This window comes from Dicentrarchus labrax, unplaced genomic scaffold (assembly GCF_905237075.1).
Source record: "Dicentrarchus labrax unplaced genomic scaffold, dlabrax2021, whole genome shotgun sequence".
In the NCBI taxonomy this organism is placed as follows: domain Eukaryota; kingdom Metazoa; phylum Chordata; class Actinopteri; family Moronidae; genus Dicentrarchus; species Dicentrarchus labrax.
Window position 1 is genome coordinate 27,353,645 of NW_026136711.1, and position 17,815 is coordinate 27,371,459.

Below are 17,815 nucleotides of genomic sequence, written 5' to 3' on the forward strand. Positions count from 1 at the left end.
AAAAGAAACTATTCATTTTAGAACATGAGACATGAAACAAATATTAATATTATGGTAAAGATAATTAGATTGGTGAAAAGTTACCTAGCTTAATATGTATCTACTCAAGTCCTGTACTCGAGGACAGTTCTAAAGTATTTTACTTACTTTACTTTTATGCTTCTACTCCACAACCTTTGAGAGGGAAATATTATAGCCTTATTTGAGTTTCATAACAGTTTATTACTATGGGGTCCTACTATGTACAATAACATAGGCTACTATATATTTAATGACCTGAGAATGACATACAACTACTATAAAACAATATGAATTGTAAAGTACCCTTACATAAATCCTCATTTGGACAAACTGCCTTTTCTGTTCAGGAGATGAAAATGTGGAATTCCTCACAGAACTCAAACTGGATCCTGACCTGGGATCATTTTAATCTCAAACTGGTTTTGGAGAGGGAATCAGTCATGTAGTCTTGAATTATTATTGTATTTCAATGTATTAGTTTGTATCCTGTTTTCTTGCTTAGTTTTGTGTTTTTAATATACATTGTAATTGTTGAGTTTGTGTTTTGTACTGTCTCTTGTTTATTTGTTGAGTTGTATGTATTTGATTGGCCCATGTAGGGACATGCATTGTAAATAGATTAAGCTATAAGTGTCATTTGTTTATGCTACATACTTTTCCCTATACAAATAAACAATAAAAATAGACTACAAATCTACATATTAGGTTTTAACAAGGTCATAAATGATACACACACACACACACACACACACACACACACATATGTATACAGTTATAGTTGTAAAGTAAGTAAGGTTTGGGTAAAACAATGGATAAGTAAAACCAATGACAACAAAATCTTTAAATAATTAATATTAGAGCTTTGTGCTCATGTTTAGCCTACATAAAGAAGATTACTTCTCGATTATTCAAATATTAATCTATATTTTGGAAATTTGTTGCCTCCTGAAATTCTGTATAAACATACATAGAAATGATTTTTGCCTTTGGATAACTGCGTACTTCAATGCTCATACAATGAATGCTCATGATGTTAATGGAGTCAGAATAAGGGAAAGTGGATATTTAGAAACTGAGCTTCCCTCTTAGTTCAACCGTGTAATCACCATTAGTCGGCCACACCAAAGGCCCATTTGCTTTTGAGAAATACAAGAGACTGAGTGTAAATAAACAAGTTCAAAGCTTGAATGGGAAAAATCTGATTTATTTCTAAACTGGTACACGTTATCCCTCTACCTCACATTTTGGTAGCTCACACCATCCCTCTAAACAAACCGTAATGGATAGAAACATAAAAATAAAACTTCTGAAACAGCTTTAAAAATATATGGATAATCTAAATAACAACATGACATAACAAAAATGGTACAAAAGAGGTATATGGTACATTTAAGGGCATACAATGTTCTTTGCCACTTCTACAAGGTTCAAATTTAGTGCATCTGAAGAAAAAAAACTCTTGAAAAGTCCCTTTCATCTCTTAATAAGGCATATGTGTGAAGCTTATCACATCTTACTATACCGAGACATTTACTGAGAACGGATGACTTTCTCCTCCGAGGGTTAAATAATGAAAACATGTTGTTAAATTAAACAAATGATCCTCTTCCTTCATTATAATTATTATTATTATTTTTTTTTGTACTAAACACAGGGATAATTCTCTGTCCCCTTTATTGTAATGAGAGTAAATGAGAATAAAACAAGCCCTCTATGAGCACATTCAATAAAAACATATCACAAATCAACAGGCTACCACAGAACATGTGCAACAGTGCCTAAGGTGTCGTCATTCATTCATCGTTAAGAAAGGAAGTACAGCAACAAAGACTCAACTGATTCTGTTTAGGTCCAGTGCTGAAAAAAGGTCCATTCCTCTGTTTTTGACTTCCTACATGCTTCTTTAATGTACAGACATGAATCTAATGATTTTTTTTGTTTTGTTTTGCATTTTATGTGTTCAGTTTTTACAGATTTCCATATTTCCATTCTTATGCCATCTCTTTGGTTTCCTCACATTCTTTTCTGCAAATCCCTTTACAATGTATGACTGTCATCTTGTTTTGTTTTGTGTTTTTTTTTTTTTTTTACAAAACAGAGTCACATTTAGTTTATGACATGAAAATGAACAATCCATTCAAATGATTTGAGTAGCGGTTCAGCCTTGAACGTAAAAGAGGAAAGAAAAATACTACACAGGTTTTAATTCTCACTGGCAACCGTCACAAACAGCAGGGAGAAAGAGTGTGACTTCTCTTATACTGTCACTGAAAATATTTTGTTACAGGACTGGGTTGAAGTGAAGCGGCTGGGACTGGGTCCAGTCTGGTGGGTTGATGAAGGTGCTGCTTAGACCCGAGTCTCCTCTATGACAAAGGTGTTTTCTTTTCCCCCCTCCCTCCGTCAGTCCAGGGTTTAGGGAGCTTGGAAGGACCCTAAAGTCATAGCGGTCGCGGCAGCACCCCGTCATGTCTCTGACTCGTGCTCCGCCAGTGGGATGACAAAGACAGTGATGTCATCGCCTGATCCCAGTTTATCATTGGGTAGCCGCCATCCGCGCTCTTTAAGCACCCCTCGTGATCTCATCAGCAGGTCCTGGGCTGCCAGTGTATACCTGTGTAACACACAGAGGGCAGTGATTACAACAGTGACGTCATTTGAGACAAGCACACATACAAAATATGTACTTATTTCAGCACTCACTGATTAATGTGCAGCCTTTAGTAGGGCAAACAGACCAATGTTTCAACAGTACTGCATCTTCAAAACCATTGCGTTACCATTTACAAACAGTATATGAACATGTAATAAACTGTTGTGATCATACAAAATGTGTCTTTATAGGAGAAGTTATAATTGTTGAAAGTATTGTACATCAACCCACACTTAAACATGTCCTTATAATTGCTTATACCTACATTATAATGTGTTCTAGATGAGAAAATGGGGGGGGTCTGTACATCCAAAAGCCTTGTATGTACAGACAGGTGGCAAATGAAATGAAACAAGCAGCATAAAATGTCTTAGTAAAGTAATGTGTGCCACCATGTTCCCGCCAGAACAGCTTCAATGCACCATGGCATTGATGTAACAAGTCTCTGGTCTCTGGAACTCTACCTGTGGGATGAACACATAAGATATTCCCTCATTTTGTGTTTTGATGATGGTGGTGGCTGTCTAAACATGTTGGTCCAAAATCTCAATTGGGTTGAGGTCTGGTTTTCATACTCAAGGAACCATTCAGTGATTTGTGCCCTATCGATTGGGGCATTGTCATCCTGGAAGAGAGAGACCACTCCCATCGACAGAGAAATGTTTTATCACAGGATGAAGGTGATCACTCAGAACAACTTTGTATTGATTTGCAGTAACGCTTCCCTTTTAAGTGGACCCATACCATAGCAGCAAAATGCCCCCCACCAGCATAAAAGAGCCCCATTTCACTTTTTCCACATCTCTGTAGACCAGTACAACTGAACTCTAAAATGTGCATTCATCTTTGTAATGAGGGGTTTCTGCACTGCAACCCTACTATAATATCCCTCTGACGAAATCAGACTCAACTGTGCCTGCTCAGCATTTTCATACATGCCACAGAGCATGATTAGATGTTAATTGCTCAATTGTATTATGCAGTGGAGCTGTGTGGAAGCATTTATTGTTTCTCCACTCATTTATTGAGGTTTTTCCTTTAATTTGTCACTCATCTGTAAGCAGAATTTTGCAGACCTAAGTATTTGTCACTCCCTAGTGGACATACTGAGTACAACAGAACCAATGTTAGATTTCAGAGGGTTAATGAAGCTGCAGTGTTCGTGTAGTTTTCCTGAACATGTTTACATGACAGAACGCGTAGCGAGAACAAAATCCTAATGTAAAGGATTATTTGGCAGACTGCATACCTCATGGGATCAGAGGGGTCACAGCAGGATAAGTAGGCTGACACAGCATCTGCCACTTCCCTGTCCGTCGTCACGTCCCACAATCCATCTGTGCCCATGACCAAGACGTCGTCTGGGCCGTGTTTGTTTTCATCCACGTTATAAACCTTCACCTGTGGCACAGAGAAATATACTTTTTTTTACATAAAATTTTTGCAGAAAGAAGACATTAAACATTTTGTGCTTGTGTGTTTAGTGCTGGAAGATTAGCAGATGTATGCTGGCATGCAAGGGGCATCACCTCCATTTACAGCAGTAAAGCTGCTCATGTTCATTCACCTTTTTTTGAACTTATTTAGAGTGATTTACAACAAGCGTGATATGTTCAAGGGCTGAGTTCAAGAAGTAGAGATGTGATAACATTCCTATAATGCCGAGCTGAGAAGTGCTTGAACAGGAACTGAGAAATAAAATCTAACAAGAGCGGCAGTGGGTATTTTTAACTGCATGAAACAAAAATATGAAGTGCTGCATGAGAATACTGAAAAAAGGCTGTTGCTGTGTTCACTTTGAACCTTTGTGATAAACTATATTAACTATAAATAAATGTAGGGATTATAATGTGAAGGAAGTAAAAAAAAGAATTTATTATTACAGTGAATAAACCTTAAGAGTCAATTTAGACTATGTGGTCTCTGAAGACAAGATATTGTACTCACAAAAGTGAAAAGTGCCTTCTCAATAGCAGAACTCAAAAAAACAAAAATAAGTTTTCTGTCTTCTTCATAAATTAATTTATTCACAAGTGTGTATGAGCCAGTCTGATGAAGCCTGTGGAGAAAAGCGTTGTTCGCACCATTGCCTCTCAGTATGCGCCAAATTATTTTTGTAAACTTGGCCTGACAACAGAAGAAGTCATATTAAGAATATCTCTAAAATTTCACTGGATGCCTGGAAAAAGCAAACAATGGACAGACACAGAAAATGTACGGTTTCTCTGAGGAAAAGGCAGCAGACCTTTCCCAAAAAATTAGAGAAACTGATCACCTGTCTATACGTCGCAATGTTGACATAAAGACTGTACAGTTACCCCACTCAGTTCCAATGCTTTATTGATGCTTGTTTTCTCTTTTCAATGTAAATTTTAGCTGCTTTATGTAAAATATCTTTAAATAAAAGGTGAAAAAAGGAATGTCGGAGTGAATTAATCTGTTTCTTTGCACCATATCTGACCCGGCACAGAGGAATATTATGAGACACAGCTCTGAGCAATGCAAAAGTGTCTCGCTTCCAGCAACAGCCAACAAAGTGAAGCCTAGGGCCCAAAAGCTGTTCAAATGTATCCTAAAGGCTCCAAAGTAGCGGAAGCAACCAGAGCTGCCTCACACTCCTCACACTCACCTCAGGGACGCATGAGAGGAAGGGCTTGATGTAAATGTTGGAGTTGTACACCTTCAGGTCATGATCTCCCAGCCCACGGGTCACTCCGATTGTCGCCATGACACGTGCCTGTGTTTCAAGACATATTCACACAGACGCACACACGCACAATAATGTAGGTTATTGTTACAGGATGTGATTCAGTTCTAGGAAAATCCACTTATGAGGGATTATTATGTGAAGACCATGTTCTCTCACACAATCATAAAAATGTTAAGCAGGTCTCATTTGTACCCAGGCAGACGCTTCAGAATTTAACAAACAACTTGTAGATGTAAGAATGCTTCATATTTATATCAATCTGCATGAAGATAGAATGACCAGTGGATCTGTGTGCAAGAGGATTATTTTATGCACATATTACAATTGTATTATCACTAAGTAGAAACTGTTATAACCGTAAGAGAAAGAAATCTCTACAAAAGGCTGTGAATCGAGTGCAATACATTATTCTTTTTTCCCAGTTTCTTACCTTCTTGCCCTCTCCATATATCAAGGGGAATTTCAAATCGTCTTCAACGATTGTCTTATAAGCCCTACAACAAAACAACCAACAGATCTCAGAGTAAGATACTGAAACACAACTGTTTGATAAATTATTCAGCAACAATTTTCAGAGCTAATTAATTGTTTATCTATTTTTAAAGCAGAAATACCACAATTGAACAAGTACTAGCAACTATGCAATGAAGCAGCAATGAAACATTTTACTATTTTTTGGATATTTCATAGACTAAATTAATAAATTCAAGAAAATAATCAGCAGATTAATCGATGATTAAAATCATAGTTAGATGTTGTCCTTGAAATCCTTACTAATTTATTTACTAACTGTTCTTGACAAATACAGTGTTCATGAAAAGTGATTAACTGTCAGAAATGTGATTAAAAAGGATCTCCAGGTTTACCAGCCGGTCATGCTGTGGTCTCTGTAGAGCATCTTTTTGCCCAGCTCACTGTGCTGGATCCTACGCGGGAACTCAATGTGAGTGAACTCGTTACCCAGGAGCTCTGGCCTCAGGAAGCCCTGGAGTGACACATAAAATGGAGCAGGTCACATCAAAGTACCGAATAAAAAGCTTTACTTAAGCCTAAACTTTGTCAGGACTCAGAAGTTTTTCTAAAAACAAGAAAAGCTAAAAGACTGATTGTGTAACAGAAAGCCTACAGTGCATGATGCTATATACTGAAGGCACAAAACAGCTCCCTGTTTTAGCAGCCAGCATCATCCACCCACTCTGTGACTCAGAACTACAACCTGCTACTAAAACAGGCAACCAATGAACGTCAGTTTATTACAGTGTGATAGAGGACGTCTTTCCTCTTCTTAAAGTTACCTTATCGAGCTCAACTCAAGTTTACTGTTAGTAAAACTTCATCAAAGGTCCTTGCTGCTTGCTATGTACTTACAAGATTATAAAATCATCTTGAACATGTGGTTAATTGGTAAAAGAGTTGTATTTGCCATGTGTCACATAGAAAATAGAAGAATACCAGATACTGTAGCCGCTGTCTCTCAGACTCAGGTGTGAATTCATTTGTCATGGGAATCACTTCATTATTTCGTATGATTATGGCCCTGGGGAGACAGGAGGAAGAAGGTTCACACACACAGAAACACATGTATTTCTTACTCAACTGCTCATATGAGCCAGTAGCTGCATGATGCTACAGTACGCAAAGTGAACCACAGGGGGCACAAGAAGCTACTATGTCTGACTAGATTCCCTTGAGTATAAAGGTGCACAGCAGAGGAAAGGTGCATGCACCATACATTAGAGAGATAGAGTGAATTACACACATTTCATTCATCCTGTGGTTTGCAGTAGACAGTTTTTCCAGTTCTCTCACCTGCTATCTCCAGCATTGGCTACGTAGAGTTTCCCCATCAAATGAATGGCAGCTAAGGCACAACACCCACCGGAGATGGCATATGATGTTTTTTCCTTTTCAATTAGGTCATCCTGAAATAAATTGAGCAAAATCAAAGTAAGAACAAAAAGGCCACAAAACCTCCGTGGTTTAAGGATGCACTTTGCCTCTCATCACCCAGAATAGCTCATTGAACTTCATAAATATTCATACACAAAACAAAACAGTAGCACTAATGGAGAAAAACAAGGAGTCTTTGAAGAATACATTACCAGGCCTGCAGGTTATTATCAGCATCATCTAAACCAGACAGTGGTTACATGAAGGAAGAGAATCACTTTGAGCTTAGTGACTGCATGAGGCCGAACAGTCGTAATCTTCCACAAACAGGAAGAGATCCAAATTTGATAAATAAAAGTCCACAGTTTCTTTGCAAGGCTTCTACACTTCAGCAGTGCTTTGAGCAATAAGCTAAAAATATCTAACATGCTCACAATGATAATGTAACCATGCTAATGTGTAGCAAGTATAGTTTATAAAAGTTTACCATGTTCACCATCTTAGTTAAGCATGTTGGCATGCAATCATCTTCTAATTAGTAGCAGTGAACATAAAGTACAGCTGAGGCTGATGGGAATCTCATTAGTTTTGTAGGAATTTAGTCATGAGACACTAGAGGCAAATTCAGGGGATCACCAAAGTTATTAGGATTCATCCACTGGGCACCATGAAGGTCTGTATCTAATTCCATGGCAAACCATTTCATAATTGTTGAGATATTTTAATCTAGACCAAAGTGATGGACCAACATTACCATCCCTTGAGCTAAAGACAGCTGAAAGAGAAAGTTAGGTTCTGTTCTGAAAGACAAAGTTAGGTATTTTTCTACTACTTTCTCCCTTTGGCAGTGTTTTCTGGGAATTTAAATTAAACTCTTAAAGGTCCAATGTGTAACATTTCGGGTGATCTACTGGCAGAAATGTAATATAATATTGTATAACCATCTGAAAATAAGAATTGTTGTGTTTGTTGCCGTTTGAAGATACAAATGTGCAATAATGCCTAGGGCAGCTTGAAATATACAAAGCACCGTTCTTTTGTTTTCTCACACAGACTGTTAGTTATCATCTGCTCACCATCTGTGAGAAGGCGGTCTCTATGACTCCCATCACCAGGCTCTCCAAGCTCACAACCTTCTCCATGTGAAAGCGTACTGAGGAGTCGGTGACAGCATCTGGGTCTTCTGGTTCCTGTGCTGCTCCCTTCTTCGTCTCCGCCTGGTACGGGCTGCCGTTCTTTGCCAGGCAGATGGGAGGAACATTGTTGGGATTCTCCAGCAGGTGACAGATTTCTCCCAAACGGTCTCTGATGAGGCGGTGAAGAAGCTTGGAGGCCATGATGGCGGCTCCAGAACCTGCATGTCCATCAAACACGCCCCAAAAGTGAAGAGGGATTCCTGTGCCATCCTAAAAAAAATTATATGCACATACAAATTTATAAAATAAATATTAAATTAGTAGTAATATAATAAAATAATAGAAAAGTAATAATTCCTATGGTTTAAAAATCTCCCGAGATTACAACTCTGAGCAGAAGGCACAGATTTGTGAGGGTTTACAGGCTCTGGGACTGCAGCTGGTGACATTTGTAATGCTCAGCAATATGTTTCTTCCATTTCAGGTCTCACTGAACCACAGTTGCAGTAAATCTAGATTATAATATTATGGGAAAGTTGGCAAGAGATGAAAATCTTTTTGTGAGCTTTATCTATCATGATTTATATGGAATAGTTCGAGCCTAAAACAATACAGAACAGTAGAGTGCAAAAAAACCCCCCAAAACATTAAACATAAACTGAATATTAAATTATTAAATGTATTAAAATCTGCCTAAAAGGATCTACGCAAGGAAAAATCTCCTCATCCAAAAGCTGTCGCTGATCTACCATGATGTAATGATGTGATGGAAAGGCGTTGCCACCTTTGTGTTTGTCGGCATGTTTACAAGCAGAGTTGGCCCGACTGACTAACTAACAGACGAACAGGCTCTGTGATGCTAGACTCAAGTGGGGGAGGGGTGCAACAAGGGATGATGTAATTCATTTAGACCACATGGAGGACGAGCATGTGTGCGTGTGCGTGTGTGCAGACGTAGCAGGTCTAAAAAAGATAAATTGACAAGAAGAGTAAATGTGTTTGGAGAGATTACAGGAATACAATCACTGAGAGTCTTTGGCCGGCGCTCTATGGACCCAGGCACAGTTCTTATGAAATACCAGTTCAACAGGGCAAACCTGTAGTGTGTGTGTGTGTGTGTGTGTGTGTGTGTGTGTGTGTGTGCATTTTTTATTACTGCACAATCTTGATTGTTGAGAGTGAAAAAAAACACCTCAATGCTCAGTCAGATCTAGAAATTTAGTGTGATCGTCACCTTCTCTATAAGAAATCAGAGGCCTATTTACACTGCCTGCAGATAGGAAGTAACAGTAGCATTCATTTGGAGTCATGTTTGTGGCCACCTGATGAATGAAAGTCGATTATTCACTCTGTTTTTGGTCTCAACCAACCACTGATTAAAATATCTGGCCCTTTAGCTGTTAAATACAGCAACAAGCCGCTAACTGTGTCGGTCTGTTGGTGCTGGACAGGTAGTGTACAGCGGGTTACTGGAAACAGCTGCTGCCAAAAATATACTGAGAGCTGTGAGCGTGAACTAAAATAGTAAAGTTGTGAGACTGATAACGGTAGTGACAGCTGAAGAGTGACAGGAAACGGGGTAGAGGAAGAGAGGATGACACGCAGCAAACTGTGGCCCTGTCAGAGTCGAACCTATGGCCGCTGCAGCAAGGACTCAGCCTTTAGTACATGGGGCGCCAGTGCCACCAGGTGAGCTATCCAGGCGCCCCAGGACTTGCTTTGTAATGATGAGGACCAGTGAGGGATATATCGGATACACTTGAATGATAGTACACATAATGAAACATTAGAAGTCCCACAAGTACTGGTGGAGGATTACAAGTACCAAGGTGCATCAATACCAAATAGGATACAAAGACAACACTATTGGGTATCGGATGACTGCAATTCATGCAGATGCGATTATAATTTCAATGCTCTATATTGTGTTTTAAGCTACGTAACAAGAATTCCACCTCAGACACCTTCCACTAATTGTTTATTGGAGCTGCCAGCCTTTGACCTTCGAGATTTCATCCCTCTTTCTCTGACTCCTGTTCTGATGTTCGGGCGTTTGCCCTTCGCTCACCCCGTTGTCCTCCTGCAGAGTAGAATTGCGGTGTTTGCCGCTCGGCTTCTTCACGAACAACTTCTCACAAGAGGCCTGGTCCTCGTTCAGCATGCTCTTCCCCGCATTGATCACCCTGATGGAGACAGAGGCGATGAAGAGAGGTGAGAATGGAGTCAGATGATTGAGAGTGTTTGCGCTCGTTCCCCTAACCACATGAGAACATAATAGCAGCCAGAAAGATGGAGCGAGTCGAACAGTAAGGAAAAAAGTGGGGCAGGATGCAGTCATGTCCCAGAGGGAACTTGCAGGAGGGATTAAGTGTTTTTATTATGAGCTGATGCCTGTGGAGGATAATGGCTTTAGAGTGTTTCATACTCAAGCAGCATCTATCTTGTGGTGTGCTGCAGCAGAGTTCACGGGACATACCACTGCAGAACAGTGGTGAAAAGAGTGGTGAAGCTGCAGGAAACTGAGCTCAATACCTAGTACTAGGAAAAATAGTAACACAGACACATTTGAGAGTAAAACAGTGGACTGTTTGACAAGATGTCTGCAAACTGTATGTGAAAAAGATGAATCCCTTGCTGCTAAACTATACTACATAAGGTGGAGGTGGGCAGCTTGACAAACACTCCAGGGCCCAGTACAAAGTCTTCATCTGTAGCTTGTGAAACATTTCAGAATTAGTTCAGTCACATTCTGCATTCCTTTACAGGAAGTTCTTTGTCATGTTGGCAAGAAACATGCTGCAATACCAAAAAAATAAATCCTCAGTACCATAACAACAGGTACTGCAGTATCTTGAACATTGTTTAGGACATACTGCAGGTATTGCAATTAAAACATGCTGGTAAATTGTGTCTCACCATGAATTTAGGAGCTGGACAAAGAAGAGTGTCACAACTGGGTGACTTCAACAAAAAAAGGGCACATGATTATCTTCATTGTACCGAAAGGCGTGGTAACATGCAAATATCAGGAACCTTTTTATGACATTACATTGTCATTATTTAACATCAACTTCCTCAAAGTGCTTTAGTTCATCTACTTTTCCATATGTTCTGTCTATTGTATTAAATTTTGTGTTATTAAAAGAGAGACACAACAGCAGGTTTTTTCAAAATGATTAGTTGTGTAGTAAACGCAATTTAGGTTACGACACAGAAACATCCACTCAAATAGTCCTTCAAGCTGCCACATGAAGCTGCCACAGTTTGGACATCATGCTGGCACATTATGTAACGTTTTCTGTTTCAATTATAGATAAATGCCACATTAGCTGGATAATGCAGCATAATACCTATTGCACCATTCCAGTAATTCAAGCTTTGTCATTAAGATTCCCTCGGAAACTTCTGCAGAAGAGGGATTAGTAATTTATCAGTTACTGCTGGGATCATCAGAGGAAGGGAAAAGAGTAAGAGACTAAAAATGAAAGGGAGACTGGCAGGGTAAGAGGAAAAAATGTTGTAAGAGGAGACGTGAGAAATCCAGAGTCAAAATCTCCAAAAATAAGACCTTTGATTTTTTACTTTCCAAATCGTTCAGCTGATTGCAATAATTGCAGAAAATGGTCACTGGCTGGCCAAAAGCTCAGATATCAGAAAGCAGCAAATATGAGGCACAAAATGCAACTGCTGCCCAAATCTGGATTATAAAAAGCCATTTCACTTTCTAATCAGGTGAAAGCAGTGAACAGGCACCACACTGTCCTGCACTGTGCTCCCTGCATTAGGACTAATGACAGAGAAGAATTTAAAGTGACCTGATTGTCCTTTAAACTTTACGCCAAGGCTAAATGTTGGCACCAAATACATGGTACAATAAGTATGTTTTTTATTTGCTGTTATTGGATGCATCTCTTCCATCAGCTACTGGAGGCTAGCTGAAAAAATGGCCACCATAATACCTCTTCTGAGGTTAAATTATTTCATATTGTAGCATTTTAAATAGACATATTTTATAATAATAAAGTTAATACTGTTTAATGTAACAAATTATTAGCTTGTTCTACCTTGTTTTAATGTCCAGTGCTTAAAGTGAAACAGTACCTGGAAACCATAAACTATTTTAACACTTGGTTTGAGGAGAGACCAACTTCAATATGAAAGTAAATGTCTTTCTTCCTGTGTGTTCATGCAGTGTAATAACATTTCACCACTGCCACAATAAAGAATCTGCAATTATTCTGTTTTGACAGCAGTCACATGCGCTCAATTCACTATAAGTGAACACAATGTCGGTTGTGTGGGAGGATGTGATTCTAAAACAAGAGCTCAAGCCTTCCTATAATGTGACCTATCTCTTTCACATACCAGCGTTTCGGTCATATGTTTCCACAACTTGTGACTGAAAACCATATTGGTCATGTTTGGTAAAACAGTGTTTCTCTGTGTTTGAACCCTCCTACTGGAACCTATATTATGCAAGGAAAGTCCAAAAGAGGAAGTTGAGAGTTCCAGTGTAGTCTCTTATTGCGGCTGTTGGCCCTTTTTACAGCGTCACAGATTTGATGAAAATGTTTGTCATGTCAATCTTGTGATCTTCTCTCTTAGTAAAAAAGACACATTCTGTAGTAAGCTCAAAGTTGTGGTTGGAGAACATTGCAAGACTCGTGCTTTTTTGCGGTTTCAGTTTTGTGGTTCAATCAGACGCAGATCGGTGGTGCATGTAATCCTCTGAATGAAAACACATCTAAAATAATCCTTTTAGATTCTGAGTAGTGGGTATTTTACATTACAAATCTGAACTTTCTGAAATATTGATGTAACTGTGATGTGTGTTTGTATGTTTCTGATGCTTTCTGCATTACTAGAGGTCAATATGGAGTTCCAAATAAAAACAGTACCTGTGTCAACAGTCTGGCGTGTGTGCGTGTTTCTAATCCCTCTGTTTATAACACAGAGCTGATGTGAGAGTAAAAGCAGTGGACTGTTTGAGAAGATGTTTACCAGCTCAAAGTGAAAAAGATGAATCCCTGGTTGCTGCTCAACTATACTACATCAGGTGGAGGTGGGCAGCTTGACAAACACTGCAGGGCCCAGTACAAAGTCTTCATCTGTAGCTTGTGGAACATTTAGGAATTAGTTCAGTCATATTCTGCATTCCTTTTCAGGGAGAGGAAGTTGCTCTACATGTTTGCAAGAAACATGGTGCAATGCTGAAATGAAAACTGGCAGGCAAGACCAGCCAAAAATAAATCCCCAGTACAATAATAACAGGTACTGCTGTAACTTGAATATAGTTTAGGACCTAATGCAGATACTGTAATTAAAGCATGCTGCAACTTGTGAACTCTCATCATCAGTTTAGGACACAGAATGGTGTCTTTACTGGGTGATATGAACAAAAACCAGGTAAATAATTAGAGATGGTCCAATGTTGTTCTTGCTTTGGTCTCCACCAACTCCTGAGAGAGATGCGTGGTTCCTTAGCTGCTAAATGCTCTACTATGTTATCAGCTAGCCTGTTTGGTGCTAAGCAGGTAGTGTACAGTTTTCTACGAGCGACGCCTCTCACATCACATACTGGTTTCCCCTCATTCAATACAATGTCATTACTACGATCACGATTACAGCTGCTTTAGTAGAAGAGTTGAATTAATTACTCTCTATACCTGCTTCTCCTGTACTTTTGAGCTCGTCTAACATCTGCTTACCCATGCATTATTAATAATATCACATAGAGTTCTTATATCCTAGACAATAATCAATTATGTATAACATTACCATTTATGTATAGTATGATTTATTTACATTTGCTTATCTGGGCTTAAAACAAGAGAATATATCCCTGAAAACATTTTTGTTGTTGCTTCTAAGTGCTTCCTCACACTCTCTCTCATGGTCTCAGTGCCAGGTCCTGGAAGCTTGCCTCCGTATTAAATTGTATTAAATTGTATTAAATAGCTATTTGACAAAAGCACTTTCGAGTGGCTCACGGTAAGTGCACTCACATGCTAATGCTGACGCAACGTTGTAAAGCAGCGTTGCAGCATCAATTAGACTCATTACCCCAAATATCCTAAACCTGTAATTATCAGACATGTGGTGCTAAATCTACACACAGATGAGACTAGACCCTATTTGTCTGAAAATAACACAGCAAAACCCAGAACAATGAAAACATACCAAAAAACATCTCGATCAGTTTGATGCCAGCTAAGCCAACGACAACCACGCATCCTCATTACCACCAGAATGACAGACACTAATTCAGTGTTATCAGAGTGGAGAAGTTGCACAGAGGTTGAATGTAAGCCAGCAGGGCGGCCTCCAATTGGACAGCATCCACCTTCTGTACACTGTTTAGCCATCATTGTTCCTACTCATTATAGCACCAGACAAAAGAGAGGGAGCTGATAGGAGCTCCAGTAGATAAATCTTGCTCTGTAAGGATTATATGTTCAGCCAGATTAATCGAAAGTGATGCCGCACAGCTAAATTATCCATGTTTCAATCAGTCCACACACATCCCAGTTCATTCACCACCTTTTGATACCAGTGAATGGCATTAGTAGAGCCATATAAGCTGTGAGTGAATAAATAACTGCAATCAGTCCGGCTGATAAACACGGCTGTACATTCATCCAAGTGTACAACTTTGAAATCCCAATTACAGCAATAGTGTCGCAGATGTTTTCAAGAACTGGTTTGTGTTGGTTAGAGACGTTTGCGTTATCACAGTGTGATAATTAAACACTAATGGGTGTGGACTTTCAAATGAGCACCGACAGCTGATGCATGAGCAGATCAGCCGATTAGGTTGTGTTGTAAACAGCGCTGCTAATGCTGTGATTACACTTTCAGCAACTTATATCAAAGTAATTTGCAGCATAATGCTGATGACAGCACTGACGACAGTGCACATTCCCACACACTAACCTCCCTTTCTTTTTTTTTTTATACATTACAGCATCCTCACTTGACCTCTCATTCAGTCTTCTGAGACTGTTGTCGTCACAAAGCTCGTCCCCGTCCCCTTGAGACTCTCTGCATGAGTCAGCCTTTTTTTCCCTCTCCACACTGGGTCCAAGGGGACATGCAGGGGTGGTATAGCCCACATACTGTACTGTTGTACTGGAGCTATTCAGCCCTTCATAACTGCCCGCCTCCCTCGTTCTGGGAGAGTGGAATGTCTGACAGTGTTTTGCCTCAGCTGGAAACGCCAGAACAGCAAATCCTGACCAATAGTGTGAATGAAAAGGTGCTGCTTTATTTCTGCCTGTGAGCATACTGCAGGTGCAGTAAAAAAAAACCAAGGGCATGAGAAGTTCTGCATCTAAGCTCATAAAAAAAGAAAGAAAAAAAGTGAATGGTCATTAGTCATAACTTCATGCAGACAGAGAACCTTTTTATGAAAGAAAAAGATTAAATAGCCTGAAACACAAACACAGACTCAAAGGCTGTTTGTGTATGAAAAGGAAAAAAAAACAGCCAGCCAGAAGACATTAATTAAACTGTCATAGAGGTTTTTTAAATATCAAAAAGGTCTTGAATTTAAGGATACACACAGAAAGGCTTGTTAGTAACATGAGTAGGTAGACGTTTCCTGCTTTCACTTTTGTATGCCCTGGACATTCTAGCTTTAACTCTAACTGTATACTGACTTTAGGAGGCGCCTCTGGACAAAGACCACTGAACACAAATGTACCTGTGTTGTGATAGGGAGCATATTGTTTAATTACAGCGCACAGACACACTGCTCCAAATATCCTTCACAGCACAAGCTCAGGGGAGGAACACTGTGGCAGAAAGTGTACAACAGCAAAAAGGCCATATTGGCCATCATTTGGCTGCTGCAGTGCACTCGGAGCTGCTGAGGCTGCTGCAACACAGGCCTGATCAGGACTATAAGAAAATCCTAATCTTTGGTGATGTGAATTATTTTTTGGGGGGTGGGTGGGTGAGGAGGGGGCGGCATTTCGTCAATGAATGCTTTGAACCACTCACTCTGCGTATCCCGTCCGCCAGGGAAGCCTGCTGTCTCTCTTTAACGTGAGCACCGGCCGCGATGCGTGCTCGGTGGAGTACTGCAGGAGCTCCGGGGTGAGGTCCAAGAAATCCGGCCGGCCGTAGGGGAAGCGCGGCGGCAGGCTGTCCGGTCCGCAGGTCTGGCCACCACCTGAGTGATGGTTGTGGTGGTGGTGTCCGTGCGGCATCATCCCTCCCACCAGAGTGGACATGGCGTTTTTAACTTTACTGATCATCATCGGCGCTCGACACCTCGGCCCAAAAAAACAGAAGTGGACGGAAAATTAAAACGCGATGCGATGTTGGGTTAGAGGGAGAAAAACCAAAACAATACACAGCCAGTGACGAGGATCATTTCAGGAAGCGATTTTTTTTCCTCCTTGGCCCCATGTGACAGCTTTCAGACAGACAGACAGACACGGTGTTTTCCTCATTCAAACTGAATAAAAGCCTCACTGGCTGCGTATAGGCTGTAATCCGGCAGATGGTTCTATCTCATCTCAGAAGGCAGGGCTTCACATGGACGGGCAGCCAGCCCTGGAAATATCACACACACACACACACACACACACACACACCCCAAAAAATCTCTAACTAACGCAACATCTCATCTGCTACAGGAAATATAGGCTGCTGGACTCAATGACCTTAATGTGAAAGTCAGCCAATAAGACATTTAAGGGAGAGATACCTTCTTATGTGGATTTATGACCATTCATTTGGCCAACTAGCTACAGCCATAAGATCATATTTACACACTATAACACATGAAGTCCCATCCTTACATATCAAAAAAGTCTCCTTAAGACATAATTGTATGCAGTCAACATGAACAAATATATAAAAGGTAACTTTTATAAAGGTTTTTTGGTAACTAAGCACTTTATTAATGGTTGATAAATATTTAAATAATGCTTTATAGATCAGTTGTAAGGCATTAATTAGGGGGGGAAATGGTTCGCCAGGATGTGAAGCATCTCTCTGATTGTTGAGCAATCAATTATAAAGTGATTAACACAGAGTAATGTGTGTCTCACTTTTTAATAAAACATCACTTCTGCATTTATACATTTAGAGTAATGAATATGAAGAGGGGAGAGTGCATTTACCTTCACTCAAACACATTTTATGTCACTACATTTACACAATCTGACAGAGAGAGACTTTAATAGATTTATCTATTTGAGTATCCGCCAACTCCGTCTGCTTTCGTCCAGGTTTTGCTTTCTAATACAGGAATCCAGCAGCAAAAGTTGGAAAGTCTGTTAAAGGACCAGTGTGGAGAATTTAGTGGCATCTAGTGGCGTAATTTCAGATAGCAACTCCTTTGCTTCACCCTCCTCTTAAGTTCAACATGGCAGACTTTATGGAAGGTGACCTGCT

The 17,815-nt window shown here is 39.8% G+C and overlaps 1 protein-coding gene across 1 annotated transcript; it reads right to left on the reverse strand.

The window, feature by feature from the left end:
• Nucleotides 1-1,204: 1,204 nt before the first annotated feature.
• ppm1j (protein phosphatase, Mg2+/Mn2+ dependent, 1J) lies at nucleotides 1,205-16,978 on the reverse strand. Its single transcript, XM_051415517.1, has 10 exons — nucleotides 16,412-16,978; nucleotides 10,479-10,593; nucleotides 8,351-8,680; nucleotides 7,194-7,306; nucleotides 6,837-6,921; nucleotides 6,251-6,369; nucleotides 5,815-5,878; nucleotides 5,304-5,411; nucleotides 3,924-4,075; nucleotides 1,205-2,635 (listed from the first exon to the last, which is right to left on the reverse strand). The coding sequence occupies exons 1-10, from the start codon at nucleotides 16,669-16,671 to the stop codon at nucleotides 2,488-2,490; spliced, it is 1,494 nt and encodes a 497-aa protein (XP_051271477.1). The 5' UTR covers nucleotides 16,672-16,978; the 3' UTR covers nucleotides 1,205-2,487.
• Between the last annotated feature and the right edge of the window lie 837 nt (nucleotides 16,979-17,815).